This window comes from Syngnathus leptorhynchus, chromosome 2 (genome assembly GCF_054491065.1).
Source record: "Syngnathus leptorhynchus isolate UIUO chromosome 2, UIUO_Slep, whole genome shotgun sequence".
Lineage (NCBI taxonomy): Eukaryota > Metazoa > Chordata > Actinopteri > Syngnathiformes > Syngnathidae > Syngnathus > Syngnathus leptorhynchus.
Genome location: NC_141196.1, coordinates 8012629 through 8034864, shown reverse-complemented (window position 1 = coordinate 8034864; position 22236 = coordinate 8012629). Strand labels below are relative to the sequence as shown.

The 22236-nt window shown below is 42.1% G+C and overlaps 1 protein-coding gene across 3 annotated transcripts in view; it reads left to right on the top strand.

The window, feature by feature from the left end:
• LOC147060553 (uncharacterized) overlaps positions 1–12107 on the top strand; it is a 59579-nt gene extending 47472 nt beyond the window's left edge. Inside the window, exons 3-6 of one of the 3 annotated variants that reach the window (XM_085906291.1) lie at positions 9591–9663; positions 9998–10131; positions 10917–11002; positions 11064–12107. In XM_085906291.1, the coding sequence (XP_085762417.1) occupies positions 9647–9663; positions 9998–10131; positions 10917–11002; positions 11064–11090 (264 nt within the window). In that variant the 5' untranslated portion in view covers positions 9591–9646 and the 3' untranslated portion in view covers positions 11091–12107. Of the gene's footprint in view, positions 1–9527; positions 9664–9956; positions 10132–10916; positions 11003–11063 lie in introns of those variants that run through there. The other 2 variants (XM_085906292.1, XM_085906290.1) reach the window with 2 other exon arrangements.
• The last annotated feature ends 10129 nt before the right edge of the window (positions 12108–22236 follow it).

Genomic DNA, 22236 nt, shown 5'->3' with positions numbered 1-22236 from the left:
CACTTGGCTGCCGTTGCATTCCAGCTGCATTGATTTGCAACGCCCACCAAAAAGAGCAGGTTCTGGGTGTCGGGGAGAGGCGGCTGAGGGCGGGGGTGGGGCCTTCCACAGTGCACATGTCCGTCGCGGCAGCGCGGTATGCCAAGCTCCATCAACACCTCGGAGAGAACAACCTCCAGCTACGAAATAAATAACATGGGGCTGCTGTCTTTCCTGGTGGCAGGGCCAAACATGCTGCTTTTGGACAGGCTTCAATGACGCTTTGATTCGGAAAGGAAGTGAAACAAAATCACCATTTACAGGCCCTGACAGCCGGCAGCTCTCTTTTTTTTTTTTTCTTACCTTCTTTACCCCCCACCCCCCATTCATGTTTTGCTCCCCACGCCAATAAAAGACTCTAATCGGGGGTAAACTGTCATGCTGATCCTTAAAGGGCCGCGAGTGTCAAAAACCCTCAAAACGAGCTCCCGCCGTTGATGTACGGTTAGCCCCCAGCGACTTTACTTTAGCTGAACGGTGTGGTGGTGGGGGGGTGATGCCTGAAGACAGATACCTGCAGAGATATCTGCGGGTCTTCCAACACGCACACGCATGAATTGTGAGCACAGTACAAGCACACTATAGAAGTCAAAGCGAAGCTGTAAAAATGACATGTTGGTGCCCTGGGTAACTGTAAAGTAGTTATTGGTGTCAAGGAAGGAGCTACAAATTAACTTCGATTTGTCCTTCTCTCTCGAAGATCCACAGCAATAAGGTTATTCCCCAAATGCATACCTGTGTCTTTTAGTACATTTTGCTCGACTGCAATGTTTTGTATGCATAGCTCTGTAAGCTGGAGACATATTTCAACTGTTCTTAGCTACTTGGGTTTTGCCCAGGTTTTCAAAGTTACAAAAATGTTTTTTGTCATGTGTGATTTTGCTGAGTTGAATGGCAATTAGTTGTTGTTGTTCAATCCAACAGACAACAGAGATCAATTGATTGTTATTTGACCTTTAACTTCCACTGAATATTATTGGTCTTTTTTACATATGGGGTCTCCAAAGTCTTCGATTCCTATAACTAACACTCAACCATTTAACTGGTGATTCACAGATTCTAAACCGAGCAACCAAACCACAAGTGGCTCATGGAAACATAGTGTAGTGAACCTTTACTAGACCAACTCATGATGTTATACGTGGCCGCAGGTTAAGTAGTAGTAGAAATAGTATACTACTATTGTATTTGGCATTAAGGTCCAATCTAGCTTTCTAATGACCAAACTAAAGTTTGTTGTCAAGGCAAATTATGAATAGGGACCAACTTAGCTAACAGACCTTTATTGACAGGTGACGGAGATGCAGCGGAACACCTTTAAACGCCTGCCCATGAAAATGCTCAATGTTTGACTGACTCTCTTTGATTAGTAGATATTACTTCCATTTTGGGTGTATGGTGTATTTTAATGCAACATAGGTATGGACGGAATTATTCGTTTGAGTCACTGGATTGTCGTGTGCAGAAGACAATTGATGATGGGTGGATGAATGTGTTGAAGACACATTATTTGTCATTTTTGGGTGAATGTCGTGAAGTCAGTTAATTTTCCATGCACTACCTGATGAGCTATCATAGCATAAGGGTTGGAAATTGTTGCCTTATTGTCTGCCATTGAGTGTACTAATAAATGTCATATTCACAGTAAAAGTGGTAGCTTGTCATTAGTCCCCCGAGATGGCTACATATAGGAAACAGCGTTTCCAAAACAAGGTTTTTTGGCAAAGTTGCTTTATTAAATTAAGCAGGTTCCTTTTGTTTCTAAACCAAAATTGGGAGATGACAAAGGCGAGCACAAAAAGGTTTCGGCGCAAGCAAGAAGAAGGACCTGCGGTCGGCTGTCCGTGAAAGAGCAGCGTCAGGTTTGAAAGAAAACTTCTCCATGTGGCAGTAACAGAACATTCTGGAAGTGAGCAGCTGTCCCACCCAAGCTCGCAGCTGCACTCACGCCCACCGCCAGCCCCGTCGTGCTTTCTCTTGGCTTTGAAATGTTTATTTTACATCAGATGGCTTCCGCCTCCCGCCCTGATATCTACTGTACCTGCTGAGCGCTTGATTGACACCCGGCAATGGAGGCCCAGATCAACACTGTCAGAGCTCACGGCAAAGGGGGAGGAAATGAAGCCGATGTGCTTTCACCCCCAGGTTAAGTCAGAAAAACAAGAGATCTTTTCAAAAGGCGGCATGTTGGCTTAACAGTTAGCATGTCTGTCTCACAGTTCTGAGGGTTGGGACTCAAATCTCCGCTTGTTTTGCATGTTCACTGCCACTATTTGTGGTTTGTCGTTTTTTGGAATCTATCCTCAATTACTGATTCTCTACATATTATTATGGTCTTTCCGTGATGAGCCAAGCTGCCCTAAAATTGGCATCAAGGAAGTATGGTGAAGTGATACATATCAATTTCTGATGTACATCTATGGAATCCAGTCATCTGCCGGCTGTTTATTTCTGGAGAGTAATGTTATAAGAAGAATTGGAAATTGTTTGTGGTATTTTTACATTTCAACTGATGCGTTAAAAATTGGACTGACCCAGGAAGTTGGGCCAGTTTGACTCACATTTGGGTGTTTTGTATGCATAAAACAACAGGTCAGTCCAATTTTTAACCCAAATTGGGTTGTTTTTAATCCAGTATTTTTAAGGGTGTACTGTTGTGAGCAATTCTAAACAATACAATCAATCTTTATAGCACCTTCACAACAGCTGTTGCCAAAATAATAACAAATTAATGCATACATTTTATCCCCTCAATCCGTAACTTAAAACAATAAATAGTGAATATCTCTTCATAATATAAATTGAGGGGTTCTCATGCTTTTAGGGTCCGGGTATCCTATATTGATGAGCTATTTTGCCAAGGATCCCTCATAATCCAAATGGCTGTCAAACCTAATTGACTTGTGGAGGCCTAATTATCATAAGACTTAATATGTATCAATAAATTATAACTTAAATTTACATAAAAAAAGAAATGTTACAATCATCAGAAACTTTACAAGCACAAAAAATATTTTTTGAGAAAAATAGTGACAAGTTTTTTCAAGAATAAAGTCATATTTCTGTGAACAAAGAGTTTAATGAGGAAGTCGTTTTTAAGAAGTGCATAAAAAAACAACTTGATCATAAAAATGTCAAATCTGTAATTTCATATCAGTTCATCCATGCATCCATTCATATCTTATTTTGTAAAACAAAAAAAAAAAACAGACATTTCATGCAGTGGGCCCAATAAAAGATTAAAGTGGGCTGCATATGGCCCACAGGACTTATGTTACCCTCCTCTGGTATCAGCCTATCATATTGTCACTTACTGTTCCCTTTAGACTGGGAAGATCACAAGGCAATAATATTTGCCGCCGTTAAATCTTACAAGGATGTCCTTTTTTTTTTTTTTTTTAAACTTGGGCTTTGATCTCTCCTCATCCTTTAATTACGAGAAGGGATTACTTCATTGTGTCAGTCAGGGGTCTTCGCTGCCCCAAGAAGCCCCTCATCGTGTTTTCCTCGGACATGAACTCGGCAACAGGCAGCTAACGGCACACCGCCCGCAGGCCCCCACACGTTCTGGCATGTATACGTATGCCGTGAACTCCGTTGCGACTTGATGAGAGCCAAACAAAGTGGAGCGGTTTTTAGTGTGTTTGATTTGAAAGGAATGTTTTTTTTTTCAACTTGCAAAAATGAACAGTCAACAATAGATAATCAAGAAGTCCGGCAGAGCTTACAAACTCCTGGGGGTCCAGGGCCCCCAGTTTGAGAACCACAGTTTTAACAGTGATATAACAGTGCCGGTCATTTGCGTGCTTGTGCCGCGTTATTTCCCTGAGTCGTTATCGTGCTCCATAGAAGCCTCTCGGTCTAGCGTGTCAAACTCCGCAGCCGCGCACACTGAACAAAACCACGTAATTAATGATTTTATCTTCAGCCCAGGTCCCACATCACACAGCTGGAGATAAGTTTGGGACGGAAGGCTTGGGGGCACAACATGCGGGTTTCCCCCCCTTGTTTGGTGCACTCAGGCATGGGGAGAGGGTGGAAGCATGAAGGCATCAGCTTGTTATCTGGAGCTACCGCAGATAATAGAGGAAGTGCTTCAAGTGGTCCAAAGGCGACTGCGTTCTTGCCGGAAAATCTGCAGCTGCATGTGCGCGCCTACGATGGAATGCGTGTTTACACGTGCACGTTCTCGGTCTGTCTGGATGGATTAAGGGCCAAGGCGGTGATTGTCCGGCTTGTATTCTCTACGTATGTAACGACAACTGGAATGTTGTATTTGTTTAATTTTAGGTTCTTTGCACATCCCCCATAAGATGGCGCCAAATGCCTGTCTAAACAGGAAAGTAGTGATACAGTAATTGGTACAAGGAAAGCCATTCATTTGAACTGTGAGGCAATCTTTGTGTGACGGCAACAAGCTGAGTTTAGCCTGGGTTGTAAAAGAGAGTCTCTGCCACAGCTGCATGTACAATAGCAGCTGTATATGAAAAACACTTCAGTCCCAAAGTATGCATTTATTGAGTGTGCCTTCTTGTGCTACATGACCCTATAACCTTATTTTTGATGACCATGCAGTTGCAGAACGATGCCCAATGAGCTTGTCTTCATTGAATGCTAACCTCCAAACCTCACATGTTGGTTTAGTCCTAACCTAATGACCGGGGGGGTCAGACATGAAGGGGGGGCTTCATGTCATCAGGTGTTCCAAAACGATGGATGACAGCGTCGTGTAGCAATGTGACACAGCATTATGCTGAGATGATTGCCTGTGAAGAAGCAACCGTAGAAGAAGGAGGAATGAAATAAGGGGATTAGTCCACAGACACAAATCATTCCCAATTTAGCGCATTGACACCAAAAGGAGAAGAATGTGTTGCACAAAAGATTGTGTATTATCAAAAAGAGCATTAAGAGTGACTTCTTCCAGCTATTGTCACCAAGCAGTGAGGTTAAGACAAAGTTGTTGTATTTTTGTATTTTTTAATTAAAGAGCTACTGCTTGTCCCCCCAAACACCTTTTAATCCACCAGCGTCGCTCTTACCTCCTTCCAGGAATAGATTCCTGCGTGCGGCAAGGTTGGCAGCAGGAGAGGGGGAAGGCGTTTGTTTGGATTTCTTTTTTCCAAATTCAACTTCACAACTTCAAACAGCTGCGAGCCAGAGGAGATATGGGTGGGCTTCTCAAAGCTTGCGAGAAGGAGGTGCCTCTCGGAGCCACTGGGATAATGACCAAGACGGCCCCCCTGCTGGCCTTTTTAAGTCCTTGTTGAAGATTTTGGCTTCAGCACTTGCTTTTAACCGCATCACCGATTACCAATTCTTTTCCACATCCTTATTTAAAGCGATTATCATTTTGGTCTTTTTGAAGCAGAAACCCACCAATACAGTTGCATCAGAGTCCTAACAGCAAATTTGCAATAAGCCACTGCCAAAAACCGATAGCCTGTTTCATACAGAGATCATAAAAAAAGGTGCATCACCATTTCACAAGATTTTGCAACACACCGCACATCATTTACACAGAAGCCAGCAAATTCAGGCTACAATTCTCTTTCACTACAAGATCTTGCAAATTATGCACATCAGAGCAATACCAATAGATTCTACAATAAACCACCTTTGATTTTTTACACGTAACCCAGTAAATAATGCTTAACACACAGATAATCTGTAAAGGAGAATTAGATGTATCAAAGCCTCACCATGAGGTTTAACAATGAGCCTTTTACGCAGAACCCAGGCCATGTTGGAACGCTGCACCAATTTTATCTCTTACACAGAGAGCCTGCTCCAAACTTAAAAAAAATAGTGATAGTTGACATTCTGTAGAACAGCAACCTGCAACCAATATGGTAAAATCACAGTTTTCAAGAGGGTCTGTCAATCAGCTGTCATACAATCCCTCACCTGCAAGAGTAAAACGTTCTGTATTAGTTGAAGCAGTATTATATTTATAGTTTGGCAGAAGGCAGACTTGCAGGCTTGTCGTGACAAGAACGGGATGGGTTTGTTTGTTTGTTTGTTTGTTTGTTTGTTTGTTTGTTTGTTTGTTTGTTTGTTTGTTTGTTTGTGTGTGTGTTTTGAAGTTGATCTAGTTGCATGGACACATGGGATTAGGCCATCTTCCTGCACTCTATTGTTCCATGACAACAATGTGTTGTCCCAGTCAAGCTGTCTCGCAAGAGAGCATAGAAAAAAACGTGATCGTGTTACAATGTAGGCTGCAGCAATTCCAAGCTAATGTCGTACAAAACAGATAGTGTTGTTCCTCCTTCGATCGAACTTTCGAACCTCGGGTCAGTTCAGGTCAGTACACCACGGTATGGTTCAATTATATATCGACACAACTAACATCTTTGCTAAAGATGAAATGACCCAGTTCAGTAATATAAATAATTCAATTACGATAAACCGGATTTTACTACAAGAGTCAAGTCATGTTCACTGACTCAGACACCTTCAAAGCCCTTCACCACCTGGCTCCTACTTACCTATCAAACCTCCTTGTCCCCTACTGCCCCAACCGTCCCCTCCGATCCTCCAATACTTCATGTCTGACAGTCCCAAAATCTAAACTAAAATTCTTTGGTGACAGAGCCTTCTCCTGCACATCCCCCCGACTCTGGAAATCTCTCCCTCAGTCTGTCTGTGACTCACCCACACTCCCCATATTTAGGTCCCGTCTAAAAACTTACCTCTTCTCTCAAGCCTATGACCTCCCCTACCCATAATTGGTTTCCTCTTCTTAATTTAATCCCATTGTCTCTTCCCTTTTCCCCTCCCCTCCTGTATGTCTTTGCCTTGTTCCCTGTAAGCGTCTTTGGGTTTTTGAAAAGTGCTATACAAATGTAATGAATTATTATTATTATTATTATTATTATTATTATTATTATTATGACGGTTGTTCACGTCATCCTCTGGTAACTTCCGACCTTTGACCCCTCCTGCATGACTACTACACATGTTCCTCAGGAGCGCTGCAGATAAGCGACGGCCTTCGCAAAAACATCAGTTTGTAGATACAAACTCAACAAATTTCCCCTGCGCTGAAAAAAAAATACAGCACTGCTAACAAAAAATAGCGGCTCTGGAAAAGAAAATAAACAAACAGAGTCAGTGAGGGAAGTGGCGAGTATGTTCTGGACCAACGTTCCGAGAAGTTTTGTGACCAAACAGTGCAAGGAAGAGCAGATAAACAAATGGTGCAGTTTATCTCCGTGAGTCAAACAATTCAGAACGCTGCCGCAACCTTGAAGGAATCCAAAGAGATGTCCTGTGGAAATGCCGCTTCCTCCTCTCGGAAGGCTGCGTTCCGTCCAGTGCGTCCTTGATCAAAAGGCTGGAACGCCTTAAGACATTGTGAAAGCTCGGCTTCCTCAAAAACCCATGGGTCAGCATGGTCGCTGCTACATCAGTAGGAAAGATCCAGTGGCGTCTCGGATGATGAGTTTTTGTAAATCCAAGCCACTGCTTCGCTGATTTAGTTTTTGTCTTAGATTGTGAACAAAACACAGGCTGGCATCCATTATACAAAACCGAAAATATTGTCACAGCACACTGCGACACTGACAAATTGTAGAGTCACCAAACATAACAATTGTGTCTCCTTAGTTGGTAATGCAGGATTTATGTTAAATGAGTCCTTATTTGTGGCCACCAGGTGGTGCCATTTCACTTTTTTTGCTCAGCATATAGGGCACATAACTACACATTATCCAGAGTTCAATATTAAGAGTACAACATTTAAAAGCAGTTATAAACTAATGCATCCATCCATTATCTAAACCGTTTATCTTCACAAGGGTCGAGTGCATTTTCTATCCAATGCTTTCTACTTGATTCTTTCCATTACATTATAAGACTTGCACATTTTTAAACTGTTCTATTTGTAACTCCACTAAACACCAGTGGGAGGCGCCAGTGTGTTCTTTTGAAGGCTCGCGCTTCATCGGTGGGCACAGCCCTGAGATGTCGCAGGTCGCTCTTGTTCCCCACCAGCATGATGACAATGTTGTTGTCAGCGTGGTCCCTCCCTTTGTGGCCTGGGTTTTCATTTAAGCTTCATACATCTTCTCAGTTTAAGAGTGAAATAACCAAAGCAGCAATTGTCACACACAGGAAGCACCTTGTTGGACTTTTTCCGATTGCTATTGTGAAATTAATGGACTGAGTGCTTGCTGGTTGGGCAGAAGGCTCTATCTATTTACAGAATGTTTGGTGTGATGCCGTCCGACTTCCTCGCTCTTGGCAAAGAGAGAAGACAACGACAGCCTGCGAATTGCTTACGACCTCAGAGTTTGTTGGTACTTGAAAGCGGTTTTTGGGCCGCGCCTCCTGCGTGATTTATTCGTTGCATCTGTTTAATATCGATCATAAGCGATAGCACAGGCCAGGGGAAAGGAAAAGTCATCTCCTGTGGAAGCGTGCGCTGTACTTTGATGTTGAGCCGAACCAGGGGAAAAGGTATGAGGCCTTTTTCGAATTAGGCCGCTCATCTGGGAGACAGAAATGGAAAAATGTGCTAAGATGCTGAAATCTTCAAATTTATAGCTTTTTTTTTGGTTTCAGTACACTTCAATGAACATTTTCGATACAAAAAGAGATCATTTGGCAGATACTCTTCGACAAATTTCTCACAAGCTAATTGTATTTTCAGTAACTAACTTTGCATGCACCGTTTGTGCACCTCAAGTTCACCTCATGCAAGTCAACGTGTTTACTGTTACTTTACCGTTCTCTGCTGGCCATTGTGGGATCAAACACCATATGCAGAAGCACAACTTTAAATTGTAGCCCCAGTGTCAGAAGTATTGGTCATTCCCCGTCCTCAGGAAGGTTCCTATATTGGATACTAAAATTTGAGGTATTTGAACATTTATTAGGTAACACAAATATAAACATAGTACGCTAAAAATTCCTAAATGACAAAAGAATAAAACCACAACATAATTAATAAATTGTCATCTAATACTTTTTCAATCTTTGTAAATTACCACATGAACAGCACGCACGCACACGCACACGCACACGCACACGCGCACGCACACACCCACGCACACGCACACGCGCACACACACACACACGCGCGCACGCACTCACACACACAGTATAGTAAACAGTATGCAGGTGACCAAGTGTAACTTTCATTGTATTACCACTAGAGGACAGCATTGGTCACCTGCATAATTATGTATGTTAAAAAGATATATACAGATGAGCCACCATAAGTATGCAGGTGACCAAGTGGAACTTTCATTGTCTTACCACTAGAGGAAAGCATTGGTCACCTGCATACTTAGATATTATATACAGATGAGCCACAATAAGTATGCAGGTGACCAAGTGGGACTTGCATTGTATTACCACTAGAGCACAGCAATGGTCACCTGCATACTTATGTATATAGACATACTATATATATCTATACTATATATACACTTAGATATATACAAAACAAAATACAAAAACATGATTTTTTTTATGATTAAAAATAATGCTACTTTACAGCCAAATAAGTCTGGTCTCACCCACTTGGTGTGCTTCCAATCAAGGTCCAGCAGGTGGCAGCACTTGACCACCTCCTCCGTTGACTTCCTACTCCCGCAGAATGAGGGCGCTTCTAACGTAAGTTAATTTTGTAACATTTGGAATCACTTTGAGGTTTTGAACGTTTTCACCTGGCACACTTGTAAAACTACTGGGTCAAAAATTGGACGGTCACACTGATTCAACTTGCTGGGCCGCTCCGATTTTTGACCCAGCAGATTTCAGGGTGATACTCGCACATTTAAATAAGCACGACCTATATAAGCACTTGTTGCTTTAAATGATGAAGATGATGATGACTCAACTTGATACCTCAATATTCACAAACAAGATCTCTGAAAGACTTGAAAACATGACTGAAATAGTTACTTTCAAATCCTTGCGTGTGTCCACCACATTTGCTCTCCTGCAGGGCTTGGGATCCCAGACAGCCAGACGACTACAAAGGACAGGAAAGCTGCGGTGAGATGAGGCAGAAATATGGTGATCGCTGGAACGACTGGCGATGTGACGGTTACCGGGACTACATCTGCAAGATGCCCAGGGGTAAGTGCACACCTTGTTTTGCGACTGCAGCGTTCATGTGTCATGACACTGAAAAATATTTGGTGCAGCTTATATTTTAAGAAAGGAAGTCACGTTTTTTGACAAACAAATTGGAACTCAAAGTTTATGAGAGCAATCGACTTGCAGCGTGAGTTTCTTAAAAGAGGGTTGCGCAACACCGCCACGAGCCACGTTCCTCCTCCACAAAAAGTGGGAGCAAGCCGAGGCCTTCAGTCAGGCCGCCCGCCGAGCAGGGCAGACTTCCCGCGTGCAGATGATGTCGCCGCCTACTGGCTAAATTGGGAAGTTTATCCTCCGTTGCAACGACCATATAAGCCGCACATTTTCAACGTTCAGGTTTGGTCATATATGACTGGACTCTCCTTTTCGAAGTTGTATAATTTCATAATTGGCAAAGCCCTCAAGAAATTGACTTGTGTGTAGTTACTTTTTTGCCTGAATGTATTTAACTTTTGGCATTTTCAGACAAAGGCATGTGCGCAAATTCCACCAATGGAGCGTCGTGTTCCTCTTGTTCCTCTGTGGCGTGCCAGTGCCAGCTCTACATGAAATATCGCTGTATTTGAGTTTGAGTTGAGTTTGTGCCGTGGATGCCCAAAAGCATTTTTACTCTCCCGTGGCAATCGTGTGAAGCTTTCTCAACATCTTCAGTGGGCATTGTTCAAGACATGCAACCAAATGCCTTTGTTTGTCCATTCGGGCTGTCCCCAAAGCGCGTGCATGGCCTACTTGTTCCAATCTTTTTCCGTTGTGTGTGCGCGCAGACGGGCGACATCCAAGGTGGCTTGGGTGGTCTCAGCATGGGCCGTACGCTCGTCATCAAGGGACAGTCCATTCCCCGAGCAACCAGGTAATGACCCCCGGCACACACACACAGCCAAAGAAGGCAGCTGACACATTTGTGTTTGCAGACTGGTGATCAACCTGGACGTGCATGACAGCAGCGGCAAGGAGACGGGCAACAATGCGCTGCACCTGAACATCGACTTTGTCACCAGGAGCTTCACCATGAACGCCAAAGCCAGCGGCAAATTGGGCGAGAAGCTGACCGGTTTGGATGCTGAAGATTTAAAGCGGCCGTCCGGTGATGCTCCAGGAGCCTTTTTGCAGTCCACCGCTCAATGTCATCAGTGTGGAATTCCAATTGTGTTTGGTACTGTCACGCCCGTGTCAGAGCACGCTCGGCCGTCAACTTGCCTCAGCCACACCCCTTTCGTCACCGTAATGTCTGTCACCTGCTTTCTCTTGTTGCCCTGTGAATTTAAGCCCTGTCCGTGTGTTTCTCCCTGTCGGTGTCTACTGTTCTGTCCCGTCTCTGTCCGTGCCCAGTGTTCCTGTCGTTTAGTTTTCCCTCGGTCTCTCTGGAGGCTCACGGTCAGTATTTTAACCTTGTCCAAGTGGACTCATGTCGGTCAGTTAGTGTTGGCTCGTGAGTGAACGAGAGTGAACAAATCACTTCCTAAAGTGATTAGTTCTTTTTTCAGTTTATGACTTCAACCAGTAGGTGTCGGTAATGCGTATTGAAGTTGGTGCCACCTCGCCGTAAAACAAAACGAAGAAAAAAATGACGTAACTTCCTGTTCACGGACGAGTCGTGAATTGCGTTTTCCGTTCACCGACTGAACCGATCTGTGAGTAAACCAGTCAGTGAGTGAGAGATTTGCATTTCCAGTTCATCATTAGTGAGGGAACGAATCCTGACTTTCCCGTTCGCGAACTAGTCAATGGGTGAACTGCCTTCCCATGCATCAACGGATCAGTCAGTGAACGTGTTGCGTCTCCTGGCGTGAACTATGCAAGCCAGAATGTAGATTTACGATTTGCCAAGAAAAGAAAGAACCACTCACTGAAACACTACTTCTTTTATGCACGTTTTCTCCAAGCTAACGGCTGCACTTTCACATTGGATTGCTGGTTTGAAATTTACTTTTAATATTTTAATAAACATTTGTTAAAACTGGTGTCTGGTGTTTTATTACTTTTTATATTCGCCAATTAAAACATAAAAATCAGACATTTGGTTAACTGCTTTATATGACGTGTTTTACGTTGTTATATGAGTTGTTATCCCCCAAAATAACAAATGCCGGCATAACGGATTTTTTTTTCAACCTTTTATTCAAACACAAACACATTCGGCATAATACCATCAACTACAATTCAACAAATAGAAAATTAAAACAACAAGGTCGGCATAACGTGTGTCGGCTGGCAGAAGCAACGGTGTCTGTCACTCACTCGTGAATCTTCGCGAACGAACTTGAAAATGGCGGTGTACCTAATAGTGTCCGAATAATGTCACAGATCAAACAGCCAATCAGAAAGTGGGGGTGCTGGCGGGTGTGGCACTTTTCACTTTCCGTGAAGCTTTGAGCATGATTTTTCCCTAATGAAGTGGCCTGTGATTAGGTACACCTGAAACTGGCGGTGTACCTAATGGAGTGTCCGTATGACGTCACACATCAACCAGCCAAATGGGTGAATTATTCTTTTTTACAAATCTTTTGAGTGAACCGATTCTAGCGACTCACAACAGGAATGCACATGACAAGTAGAAAAAAGTGCAGATGACTGTGGTTACCAGGTCGAAATGGCCGACTGGTTAGTGACACGGGCTCTCTGCTTGGCAAGATTGTGGTTCGAATCCCGACACGAGCATATCACTAAATGTACTTTTAGAATTGGAACTTCGCTTTGTTAGCGTGCAATCAAATACATGGAATTATGTGTACCTAATCACAGGTCACTTTATTAGGGAAAAAGCTCAAGTGAAAGTGAAAAGTGCCACACCCGCCCTCACTCCTGATTGGCTGTTTGATCTGTCACGTTATTCGGACACTATTAGGTACACCGCCATTTTCAGGTGTACCTAAAACAGGCCACTTCATTAGGGAAAAATCATGGCAAAAGCTTAACTGAAAGTGAAAGGTGCTACACCCGCCCTCACCCCCACCTCCTGATTGGCTGGTTGATGTGTGACGTCACACGGACACTCCATTCGGTACACCGCCATTTTCAGGTGTACCTAATACAGGCCACTTCATTAGGGAAAAATCATGGCAAAAGCTTAAATGAAAGTGAAAAGTGCCACACCCGCCCTCACCCCCACCTCCTGAGTGGCTGGTTGATGTGTGACGTCACATGGACACTCCATTAGGTACACCGCCATTTTCAGGTGTACCTAATCATAGGCCACTTCATTAGGGAAAAATTATGGTCAAAGCTTAAATGAAAGTGAAAAGTGCCACACCCGCCCTCACCCCCACCTCCTGATTGGCTGGTTGATGTGTGACGTCACATGGACACTCCATTAGGTACACCGCCATTTTCAGTTGTACCTAATAACAGGCCACTTCATTAGGGAAAAATCATGGTCAAAGCTTCACGGAAAGTGAAAAGTGCCACACCCGCCCTCCCCCATCTCCTGATTGGCTGGTTGATCTGTGACGTCATTCGGACACTCCATTAGGTACGCCGCGATTTTCAGGTGTACCTAATCACAGGCCACTTCATTAGGGAAAAATCATGGTCAAAGCTTAACGGAAAGAAAAGTGCCACACCCGCCCTCACCCCCACCTCCTGATTGGCTGTTTGATCTATGACGTCACATGGACACTTATTAGGTACACCACCATTTTCAGGTGTACCTAATCATAGGCCACTTCATTAGGGAAAAATCATGGTCAAAGCTTAAATAAAAGTGAAAAGTGCCACACCCGCCCTCACTCTCACCTCCTGATTGGCTGTTTGATCTATGACGTCACATGGAAACTCCATTAGGTACACCGCCATTTTCAGGTGTACCTAATCACAGGCCACTTTATTAGGGAAAAATCATGGTCAAAGCTTCACGGAAAGTGAAAAGTGCCACACCCGCCCTCACCCCCACCTCCTGATTGGCTGGTTGATGTGTGACGTCACATGGACACTCCATTAGGTACACCACCATTTTCAGGTGTACCTAATCATAGGCCACTTCCTTAGGGAAAAATCATGGTCAAAGCTTAAATGAAAGTGAAAAGTGCCACACCCGCCCTCACCCCCACCTCCTGATTGGCTGGTTGATGTGTGACGTCACACGGACACTCCATTAGGTACACCGCCATTTTCAGTTGTACCTAATCACAGGCCACTTCATTAGGGAAAAATCATGGTCAAAGCTTCACGGAAAGTGAAAAGTGCCACACCCGCCCTCACCCCCACCTCCTGATTGGCTGGTTGATCTGTGACGTCATTCGGACACTCCATTAGGTACACCATAATTTTCAGGTGTATCTAATCATAGGCCACTTCATTAGGGAAAAATCATGGTCAAAGCTTAAATGAAAGTGAAAAGTGCCACACCCGCCCTCACCCCCACCTCCTGATTGGTTGGTTGATGTGTGACGTCATACGGACACTCCATTAGGTACACCGCCATTTTCAGGTGTACCTAATAACAGGCAACTTCATTAGGGAAAAATCATGGTCAAAGCTTCACGGAAAGTGAAAAGTGCCACACCCGCCCTCATAGCACCGAGAGTCGCAGGGCACATTCTGTATGTGCATGAATATATATATATTTTTTTGCACTATTCATTGGGTGATTAAAAAAGTATTTGCTGAACCTTCACGTCTTGTCACTTGTCGGGCGGTAGTATTGCAAAATGGCTACATGTCCACCAGGGGGCAGGCTTTCACACGTTATGAACGTCAGCCCCTTGTGACGTCTTTACGGTTTAGAAGAGGAGTCCAAGGAGAAATCACAGAGCAGTATTAAGGTTTTTAGAAATTATTTGGAAGATGCAAAATCTATAAAATTGCTTTTCATTTAATAAAAAAAAATGTAAAAAATATGTTTTATAATTCAACATTTATGTGCAAGTTATTTTAATTAATGTAATGTAATACGTGCCAACTTTTTAATAAAATACTAAAATTCTTATTGTTTTTACTAATATTTTCATTAGTAAACAGTTCATTTAATTCTTGTGCAATTTATTAAATTATTTAATCAATAAATGAAAATGTTAAAAAGTTTTACTAATTTGTGTTTGTGACTTTTTAACAGTAAAATAATTAATGCCTAATCGACTTACAATCACCCTTACTTACAATCTAGTGCTTTGACGCCATCTTGTGGCATCTTGTTGCTAAGCAACTATGTTGAAGTTAATTGATGAGCTTCTTTTAGTGTGGTGGCACCATCTGGTGGCAGACAGCAAATTTGAGCATTGTTTGGGGGTTGGTAGGTACTTGTGTTTTTTCACACAGCTGCACATAACAGCTGTGGGTGTGCGTTTAGTGTATGTAATCCGTGGCGAATGCTGAGCACTACAGCTGCTGTCTTTTTTTGACTGGATGGGGTATAACCAAGATTTTCCCACCAATTCCTTCTCTGGAACTTGTACACACACATGCACGCAAGCACAGACATACACACTCACGCATGCACGCACACACACACGTACACACACTCTCAATGTCAACAACTGGACATTTGTCTGCACGTCCCCACTTAGCTTTTATTGTTGCACTGATGACAGACTTACATTTGCTGTTTAGTGCATTTGAAGTGTTATTTGTTGCCATTGTCAATACTGATTCAGATTTAAAAAACACAATCAGTGGTTTAGCACGCAATGTGATCGTTTATGACCAAAGTAATTGGCAACATCTTTGGCCGTCATTTGCGCTGTGACACCACAAAGCCCACCGCTTCCAATACACTTAGGTAGGTTTACACTACATGGTTCATGTAACACAATTTAGTTTCTATTTATTTTTTATTTTTTACATTTCACCCTAACTATGACCACAAATATCACTACAATACGACTTAAAATCTGATGTTAGGCCTTGTTTTTTATTTTTTATTTTATTTTTATTTTTTTATTGACACGTGGTCACAAGTCAAATTAAAGTGGATTGAGTTTGAAATTCTTCATCTGTCCAAAATGGACAAATGTCTAGTTTGCTGAGATTGAAATCACTTTAACATGCTGGATGGTGTCGCCTCTCTTTTTAATGACAGAACCGTAATACGTACATTTCATGATTTAAGATCATCAAATAAACTTGATAAGATGAATTTAGTTTGAAATGAATTATCCCTGTCAGTGTAAAATGTCAGCGGCTCTGTGAAAATGAGAGAGTCCACATTAAAGCCCCTCATGATGTTGGACGCTCTCTTACGGACGGATCACTTCATGTTGCATTCAGCCTTCCCTGTGTAATTGTAAATCCACACCCACTTCATACATCTCACATTCAGACAAAAGAGGAAGCAAAAACAGCTCGGGGTGAGCCCCACCTTCATGTGCCTGGCATATTAACAAGTCAAGCCTCCCTTTCATCCACGCCTTGGAGGTAGAAAAATGGGGGTGGGGCCCACGCCATTGCGGCTGACTTGGGGCGGGGGGTTGGCCTGGGTGCGGCTTGAATTAGTGGGGGTCGACGGCAGCGTAAGAAGGTGAGAGAGAGGTTCAGGCAGCATCCGCCACTTGTCATGAAATATGTATAGATGCCGCGCCCTGGCTGAGCGGTAATTGATCAGAGAACACCATTAGCCCAGGACGTCGGTCCATGGTGGCTGCACCTGGGAACCAAGCATTGTTGTTAATGAGGGAGATGAATGAAAGCGACACGCCCAGAAGTTCAGTCACTGTTGTTAGCATGATCACATAAATTCCCATCAACTTTAGAGGAACATTCATGACCCAATTCAGGTGTTTTCAAAAAGGCTTGTTCGACAAAGGTGTACAACGGAGTTTGCGATCAACAGAAACTATTTTCCGGACTCATCTTCAGTTGTACTCACTCGGCTGTCCTAAGCCTGGATCCCAAATGGGAGCTTGATAAATCCTCAGATTGGTCTGTAGGGGACACAAAGGATGAATTATTTTCCATTTCGACCAATCTAGCGATTCATTGTGTGTGTAGTGTAGTGGGGGTGATGTCTGAGAAAACATATTTGGACAGCAACCAAGAGGTTATTGATTGCTGGAGGAATAAATCAATTGGCAGGTCCTGCTTTTTGCTGCAAGTCAGTAAAATCAATTTTGAGAATGATTTCATTGCCTTATCTAATTGCATGGTTATCGGTGTTATGCAGGACACGCCAAAGGTTATATACATACTTAATCTTAACAGTGCATTGGTTTCATATCAACCAATTGGTCCAAGAGAAATGTGTAAAGTTCAAGCAAGCATACTTCCAGCCAAGATAATTGGTTGGCCAGATTTTGCTACAGAATCCAAGAATTTCCTTCGGGATAACCGCAACAAATGGGAAGTGTTGAGTTTTCATGAGCTGTCGCTTCCGATGACTCTGTGTTTGTCGTCATCCGTTGGCTGCCATTGATGAGGTGTTGCGGCACATTTTTAGGGTACACAAAAGAGTCGTAGAACATAAAAGCAGCTAAAATAAGAATCATCTCGTTCTACTCTTTGCGGCTAGTGGAAAAGCGTATATAAAATAGTGGCTCTTGCTTTCCAACTTCCTGGATTGCTGAGACAAATTCATGTCAAAAGGCAAAAAAAAATACGTTCACAGCTTTCTAGGTGAGCAAGTACTTGTTTTCACCAACAACAATTTTAGTCTAAACTGCACCAAATTTCCTTACACATTTCTTTATTTTAAAAGACTTCACTGCTTTGAAGCTGCATTCAGAAAGATTTGGAAATATTTTAGCTTACCGTAAAACAAACAAACAAACAAACAAACAAACATATCTAGTATATAGAGATTACCCTTCATACAATCCATCCAGTGACTCCATCTCGCACAATTCTACAATCCATTTCATTGTTGATGCACATGACCTTGTCTTGTCCACATTATTAACTTTTATTTAAGGTATGGTCTCAAACAAATTTGTACAAACAAAAGAGGTTAATGTGCGTTGACCTGTGAGGGTCACACCAGGCCGTCTGAATAAGGACACGCTGTAACCTTGTTCTTTGTAATGCATTGACCTACATTCTACGAGAGCTGCGACTGGTGGGCAAGCTCACACCGGGCGACACAATGGAGGAAGGTGCCGCGAATCAAAGAAAAGAGCAGAAGAGAGACGTATTCGCACATTGTATTTCAGTAGAAGTACATATACTTGTGCTAAATGGAAAATTATAGTCAAAGAACAAGTATCAGAAAATTTGTAAATTTTTCAGGAATTTTCTATTTGAGATTTTGGTGGGAATTGACTTAATGGGCAAATGTATTTATATCGCCCTTAATCACAATGGAGTCTTAAAGTTCATATCAACAAAATCCCACCCAGAGGAAAGAAGCGGGAATCAAACAGGTGAAAATCCAGATGTCAACTTCTTAGGATTTTATTACTTTTTTGTACTGCAAATCAAAATGAGGTTTTTGGATGTTTTTTTTCTAGTACCCATTTCCAAATGGTGTCATCTAGACTACGCTGTTTAAATGAAATGTAACGGTACATGAATGAAAGTGCTAAAGTGGATTTTGAGAGGGTCTCTTTAGATGATATCGTGATGTTATGGCAGAGAGCGCAAACGGAACTCGTACTTTGGTGGCTATTCCATCCAGACTTTAACGACACATTTAGAAGGCAACTCAAAGACACACCTAGCCTAAAGTTGAATGCTAATAATCGACTCATCTCGAAACCCAACCCGGTCTTTCATGTGTTCAAACTGAACCATTACAGCACATTTTCCATTCCAGACGCTACCGGAAAAAGTCGGAAAGACACGGCATCCTGCGGTCAGGTAATTAGATGACATCAGTGTATGGTGTGACGTAAAATACTATACTTGGTAGAAAGTGACAATTACTTTTGACACAACAGACCCAAACGATATCAGGTGTTAAACTTGATAAATTCTCCTGGCTTTACGCACCGATTGGGTCATTTAGAGCGTGTCTGCCATCGATCACCACGTACACCGCCCCTGCGTTAAACACGTGCAATCAGAAGTTTTTAGAAAGGTCATAAGGTTTGCCTGGAAAGGTTGTAGAGCTTTTTAGGTTCGTCATAAAAAAAAATAAAAAAAAGCCCAAAAGCCCAATATCCCTTGCTTATTGAGACCAGACACACACACACACACTGCAATGGTAAGAATAGAAGCTCTCTCTGAGCGTAACATGCAATTATACGCAGATGTACAAAACCTTTTGGATATACAACTAAGTGCGCCATGGATCGGTTTTGTGGATTATTTCTAGTCCTGTTCTAATGTTGAAATATGGTGGCTGTCATGACTAACAGAGTGACCAAGTTAATCATAACACACAAATGTCTGCGTGACTGTAATTTTATTTTATTTTTTTAATTTGTGGATTTTTTTTCGGTGCTCATTGTGACTCATGTCGACATGGAATGCCGGCATTGTTTACATGATGATCAAAACCAGATGTTATGTCAAAATTCATCAACCTGAGCTGCAAAAGTTATCGAGGCTGAAGCACTCCGGCCCGAACTCAACTATGTCAAAAGAAAAATCAAGTGTAAACCTGAAGAAATCCACCTCATATGTCATGTCGATAATTGTCTTTCTGCATCAAAGAAGATCTGTGTTTCTTCTTCTCCTCCTTCTTCTTCACTGTTCTCCATCTGTCCCCGGGCACCTTCACTTTGATTTAATGATCACACGTGTGTGTTGTGTGTGTGAGGGAAGAATAAAGCGTCAAAGAAAGAAAGAAAGAAAGAAAGAAAGAAAGAAAGAAAGAAAGAAAGAAAGAAAGAAAGAAAGAAAGAAAGCGAGAGAGAAAGGGAGAGAGGGGGAGAGAGGTTTTATCCTGAGATAAACTCTCGGCAGCAGCAGAGACAGGAAGGAAGAAAAGGCATCCGCATAAACAACAAAAACACGAGGAGAGCAACATGAATAAAAAAAAAAACAATATTAGGAACAAGGACCAAAGACAGAAAAGTGACAGACGTGATGAAAGAAAGAATGCAAAGGAGGACGGAAAGCATAGAGAGATCCATCACAATCAAGGCCAGGGGAGAAAATAGACCCATGTTCGGAATTTTTCAGCAACTCAGCCAGTTGGGTTTTAGAAAGCATTTTTTTACTCAGCGGATGACCTGAAAAAAAAAAAAAAATCAGCCCCCAGCATGAGTTTGACTGATGAAACTGGGTGGTCATTCCATAAAAACGTCTCAAGTACCTACGCACAAAATTCAAGAGAAAGTAAGAGTTTGCGTGGAAGTTGCCATCTCTCACTCAGAAGCTCCCCAGATTTTTTTTTTTTTTTTTTATCAGCAACAGCAACAATTTCACCAATTGACATGAAATTTGTAGAACAAATGAAAAAGTCTCAAGGACCAATGCCAAGAACTGAATAGGAAGTGTCCATTTTGGTTTGATTCAGCCATTTCTCATGTAACACTCCTGGACAGAAACAAAGAAAGAAAAACTTTCTTTATTTACTGAGTGGCCATGTCCATATTAAGAAGACACATAAAAAGGTCTTGAGGACCCAGGTCTGAAATTGAAAAAGGAGTTGGCTATTTTGGTTTGATTAAAAAATATCTCAGCAGAAAAAAACCCCAGCTAGGGCTGTTTGTACTTTTGGAAGAATTGTCATGTGGATAAAAGCCAAAGAAAAACCATTTTCCAAACATCAATTTCTGTGTCCAGGTTTTGTGCTACTTGAATGGTGCGAAGTGTTGTTGATTCAGTCGGTATCCAGAACAACACCACAAGCAATAAGCACATATCAGGGAGAGAAGAAGCAGATGTGGCCACTGGCACCAAAAAGAAGAAAGACATGACATCATTTCCAGATGCTTTACTCATTAATAGCCCACAATGCGAAAACACAGTGCCGAAAATTCACACTAAATGACTTTCACAGTCACGGGGACAGCTATCCCACAACACTTCATGTTATGCTCCAGTTCAATTCATTAAAGAGGAACCCAAACGAAAATTTCATTTGCATTTTCATGTGCCCCTACAAGTTAAAACATGACATTGAAAACGACGTCGTGCACAGTCGCCAGGTCTCAGGTGGCAACCAATCACGACTTAGCTTCAGAAAACTGGTGAGTTGTCATTGGTTAGTGGACAGCAAGTGGCAAACTGGCCGCCCCGCAAGATATTCAAAATAAGTGAGTTTTGCCTTTTCAAGTGATATTCCATGAACAAAACAATAATCAGAACAATTTTGTGCTGCAGATTTTTCAAAGAAAATCTGGGCGTTGACTTCTCTTTTAATTAAAATTACATCATTTCAAATGAACTGAAAATTTCATTACTTATATAAAAATTGATTGACTAAAATTACATTCATTGTAGCTGTGTGTGTTAGTTATCATTTTACTGTAAATATGTCACAGATATTGTCTAGATAAAAACCATAATTGCATTTAAACAATATACCAGCACAGTAGGCAATGTAAAAATTATTTTCACTTTTGAATAGTAAGTACAATTTAGCCTCTTTTTTTAGACTTATGTGCAATGAATCAGTTTAACCTTAAACACAAGAATATATACTTCCCCTTATTCGACCTCTGTTGCTAAGTATTTTGAAGCAAAGAGTTCTGCAGCATTGGAGCTTAATCCACTCTTAGCGGGTAGCCAAGGAGGAACAAAAAGTGCTGCATGACGCATCAGTATGTTTGTGTGTGTGTGTGTGTGTGTGTGTGTGTGTGTCTGTGTGTGTGTGTGTGTGTGTGTGTGCTCCCAAACGCAGCTGTGAGCCAGCGTGGCGGGGGGCTGATTCACCTCACCCTCTAATCAGCAAGTGGAACATCAGGGAGAAAATGGTGCGACGTGAAGGACACATTAACTCCTCAGGGGAACAACTCCATGTCTTGAGACCATCCGCATTAGATATAGAAAATGCACCAGAAGATATTATTATTGTCACACAAAAAACAAAGTTTAAACTAACTGAGCCAAGCTTTGATATCATAAATTCTTATTTTTCTGCCTTGTTGCATTTGTTGTTTTGGGACAATGTGAGGGACATTGAATTGTCTTGGGCATGAAATGCATTACATAATTACGACCTTGCCTTAACTCATAGGATTTTAAACTCCTTTTAAAACATTAGCCTTAAAGTTGTATACTAGAACTGATTTTGTAAATGTGCTTCTGGCAAATTCCACAAAGAACCCA